The 4,764-nt window shown below is 30.2% G+C and overlaps 1 protein-coding gene across 1 annotated transcript; it reads right to left on the minus strand.

Annotated features, from left to right (window-relative positions):
• Window positions 1-1,399: 1,399 nt before the first annotated feature.
• LOC120596749 (olfactory receptor 6C75) lies at window positions 1,400-2,338 on the minus strand. The gene has a single exon (XM_039855211.1). It carries the CDS (start codon window positions 2,336-2,338, stop codon window positions 1,400-1,402), a length of 939 nt encoding a protein of 312 aa, XP_039711145.1.
• Window positions 2,339-4,764: the final 2,426 nt, after the last annotated feature.

Here is a 4,764-nt window from a genome sequence, read left to right on the forward strand (position 1 = left end):
TGTTTCATTTATTTACAAATTGCCTCAATAAAGAATTCAAAATCAAATAAAGTTATCTTTTAATTGTCATTTTTTTGGTAGTATGATGCTAAATCTGCTTGAAAAAAAATGTAACCCATTCCTCGAAAGTACAATTGTAAGAAAGAGATGCGTGCTTAAGGACACTCTAGTCTATGAGCTTTAACAAAACATATTTCTACCGTGGACTTGAAAAATATGTAGAGCTCTTTCTACTAAGGTGTAATCAGACCAAGTTGTAAATCCAGAAACAAAAGACAAATCCAGTTACCCTGTATCTACTTAGACTCATAATTACTATTCCAATTTTCTTAGTGATACATTAGAATTGAAGGGCTCATTCACTATAGGAACAGGGTGTGAACACATTTTCTACAGTTCTCAATACTTCCAAGAATCATTTTCTCGTATATGAGTGAGGAAGGTAGAACCTTCTGTAAAAGAGACATTGGAAAGATAAACACATCATTGTAGATTTGAGAAAAAAGGAAAACAAAGACATAAATAATTCATATATCATTTCTAAGATACTAGAGTCAATATCTCACACTATTCTAAACATGGAGTTTGTCATTTTCTTTGTGTCAAGAGGAAAGACCATTCATTTATCTATCAAATGAAAGAGTCAAATGTAAACATGAATTTCTTCATGATAGCTTGATTTGCCTGTAGAGACTATGATTTTGCTTTTCAAATATGATTGGCAGAAATAGGAAAATTTTCAGTTAAATAGTCTATTATTTTAGGAAATATTATCAAAGAAGAAAATAGATAAATTCTGTCTCTTCTATCACACTAAAACTACTGTTTTTGTTTTCTGGGAAAATTAATACAAAATCAATACAACCTCATTTCCAATTGCAAAGATAAAATTTCTGACAAAACATTTTATCTTAAATTTTTATTTAATTTTCTAATACTATAACTATATTTTATTGGCAAATTCAAATAGACAACAATTATGTAACACATTTTTATTGGTGACATGGAAGAAAAATTATAGAGATATTAATTAAAACACATATTTTTATTTCACATAAAATAAGTTTTCTATTTGTATGTGGTTTTTAGCAAGCTTCTTATATTTGAACAATCTTTACATTTTGGATAGATTTACAATATACCTTGCTATGATATGAGAAACAATGGAGATTATTGACTTTTCTAAAATTCAGTTATAAAGGTAAGAAATTGACCATTTTCTCTATAACTTAAAGTAGTTAGGACCTTGTTTTTAGACTATTAAGAAAACAGACATTGACAGTATATAAACATGCCTAAATGACATAATGAAATGAGGTTTTCAAATAACTTATCTGGAGAAGGGCAAAGAGTTTTATTCAGCTTTGCTAACAGGAGTACATATTTCACATAATCACATTCATTTATTTGAAGAAAAGGCCATTCTCTGGATCATGTTCTTGAAGGCTTGCTTCACTTGCCGGTTTCTTAGTGTATATATGAAAGGATTCAAAAGAGGAGCCACTGAGGTATTGAGCACAGCTACCCCTTTGCTTAAAGACACTCTCTCCCTTGCAGAAGGCTTAATGTACATGAAAATGCAGCTACCGTAAGAGAGGGAGACAACTATCATGTGGGAGGAACAAGTGGAAAAAGCTTTCTTCCTTTGACTCGTGGAAGGAATTCTCACAATTGCACGGATGATGTATGTGTAGGAGAGAATAACTAGTGTTAAGGTGACCATAAGTGTTACCACAGCTAAAAAAAATGCCATGAATTCGAGAAAGCTAGTGTTCGTGCAAGAAAGCTGCAAAATTGGAGAAGAATCACAGATAAAATGATCAATTACATTGGAGGCACAGAAATTCAATTGCATCAGTAGAATTATTGGTGGAAAAATGATCAGGAATCCTGCGAGCCAAGAGCTAAAGACAAGAAGGATACAGACTCTGCTGCTCATGATGGTGGTGTAATGTAGAGGTTTGCAGATGGCCACATAGCGGTCATAGGACATGGCGGCGAGAAGGTAAAATTCTGTCACCCCCAAGAAGATGAAGAAAAACAGCTGGGCCACACAACCATTATAAGAAATAGTTCTGTCCCCTGTCACAATGGTGACAAGAAACCTGGGAATGCAGACTGACGTGAATGATATTTCTAGGACTGAGAAGTTTCGAAGGAAGAAATACATTGGAGTCTGCAGGTGGGGATCTGACAGCGTGAGGGTGATGATGATAAGGTTCCCAGTCACACTTAGCATGTAGGTAACAAGAAGAAATATGAAAAGAACAACTTGCCACCGTGGGTCATTTGTCAGTCCAAGAAGAATAAACTCGGTTACTTCTGTGAAATTTTTCATTATTTCCCTTCTTTTCAATGATATTCTTTTTAGTTGTAAAATAGATGAGGAAATAAGAAAGCTATGACATTAGCAAAGTAACTCTCACGTTAAAGAAATTGCTGTCTTTTTCTTTTAGTGAAAAATGATTTTGTAGTACATAGAAATGAAATCCTTTAAAGACCTCTGTATATATTATAGCGTATATTAATTCATTTCATTTTTATTCACTGTATTCTTATATATTTCAGTATATATCTCTGACCTCTGAATATTTTGATATATTCCTGAAAATAACAAAAAAACATGTTAATATCTTCTCGAATAAAACTCTGAGAGCTTACTCCCAGCATACCACAATACATTTTGAAGATTTCTTTTTTACTTTTTACTTTATATATTTAAAATTTTTCTATATTAAATAAGGATTTCTTTCTTTATCCTTCATTCAAAATTTACAATTCACAGAGGCAATGCAGTCATCTATCTGGTAGAGAAATATATACCTGAAAATAGCATACAGAAGTATTTAATAGATGGGAAATTTTCCCTAATCTAATTCTAATGTTTGTACCATAATGCATGCTAGTTTTAATTAATAATCAGTTATAATGATCTCTTGTAAGATTGTATATGTATTCTTCTTGAATATATCTTATATTAACCACCCACATATCATGACTCGATTTTCATATAGAATGAAGTACATTTTTACGTAAGTCCTAATTTTGTTTTCATAAACTGCAAGTGTTCTTACTTATTTCTAAAATCACTAGTCCTCTCCACAATATTGCCTAGTTTTTTCTTGAGGGATGATGAAAGAGAATAATTTGATATTCATGGTAATTTTGAGAAAGCAAAGATTATTACTTTTTTCTTTTTTTCCCTTTATGGCTTCTAATATAATTCTTGATGTTATACAGGATTTGCTTAGTTTGATTGTGTTGAAACAACTTTCCATAAAAGCTTTTGATGTGCTTAGATCTTTCATCTAAGATCATTTAAAAAAATACTTAAATGTTCAGACAGCTTGCCTAAGTCTGTAACATCTATTTGTTTTCTATATTCTTCAGAAGTTTCAGAGGCTTTCCAAAAAAATAATATTTTCTCAGGATTAGCCAATTAATTGATATGTTAATGAATTTACTCAAAATTTTTATCTACAAAATTTCTGGAAGGGATAAATTCTCACTTTAATTCATCTGCTCTCTTTGCAGTCATAAGATATACATTTTGTTTCTTTTGCTTTTATATGATGGGTACTAACTTTCATTATTAATAAAATTTACATTGTGAAAAACTAAAACGTAAAGCATATTTGCTCAATGTTAAAACACATCAAGTAAACTGTATTGAATCTTATATAAAAATAATTACATGGTGTCCAATATTGATTATATTAAAAATGATTATTAAAAGATATAGACTAGAACACAAAATATAATTTAGTCTTATTAATCACACAATTTTTCTGTTATAATAAACAAAAATGTTGCATGAAATTAATAAATTATAGTAATTTAAAAATTGTCTCCTGTCATCAGTTGGTGGTGAATACAGTGCAATATATATAATGTAGTGCAATATTGTACACTTGAAATTTATTCGATTTTATTAACTGTCACCACAATAACTTAAATAAAAAATAAAATTTTTATTTATACATCATAAATTTGTTGTTTAATTTTATTTACATATAGCATTGTTCATAATTGAGATTACTTGTATAAAGCAAAATATATACTATTAAAGCAAAAATATATTCCTGAAAAAAACTATCAAAGATGTACTTACTTTTTTGGTAAATGTGCTGGCTTAGCCATTTTAATGGCTTCTTTAATTTGTTTAAACATAAGTACTTTGGAATCTTTTTGCAATGTTTCCCCTCTGTCATCATATATATATATACATGTATATGTGTGTGTGTATATATATACACACACACATATATATTTAGTATATTTAGAAATATTTAGTATATATATACATATATGTGTGTGTGTATATATATTTATACTCACTATTAGTGATAAAAGATAATTCCAGGAGCTCTGCAGCAATGTTTACAAAAATGGCATCTATCAACCCATTTTTATACATCAACCCAGATTTTTCTAAAGATCTGGGCTGCCAAGATATCCTACCTATTGCCACTTAAAGAAGTAGTATCTTGATACTCGATATAAGCTGTAGTTGAAATGAAGACTAATGTAATATCTTTCCAAGCTTGATGGGCAAATGATATGATCTTTGTGCAGATGTAATGTTATTCAGGCCAGCCATAATTTCATCTGCTTCATTTACAATGGACTCAGGGGGATTAGTTGAATGAATAAACAAAAGGCACCATGGAGATGGTGTTCTCAAGACACGAAGCATTAAGCAATAGCTTGAATTAATATACAATTTAGAATGGAATATTTAGATGATAGTGGCCTCAAATCAGA

Source organism: Pteropus medius, unplaced genomic scaffold, assembly GCF_902729225.1.
Source record: "Pteropus medius unplaced genomic scaffold, Ma_sr-lr_union100, whole genome shotgun sequence".
NCBI classification, from domain to species: Eukaryota; Metazoa; Chordata; class Mammalia; order Chiroptera; family Pteropodidae; genus Pteropus; species Pteropus medius.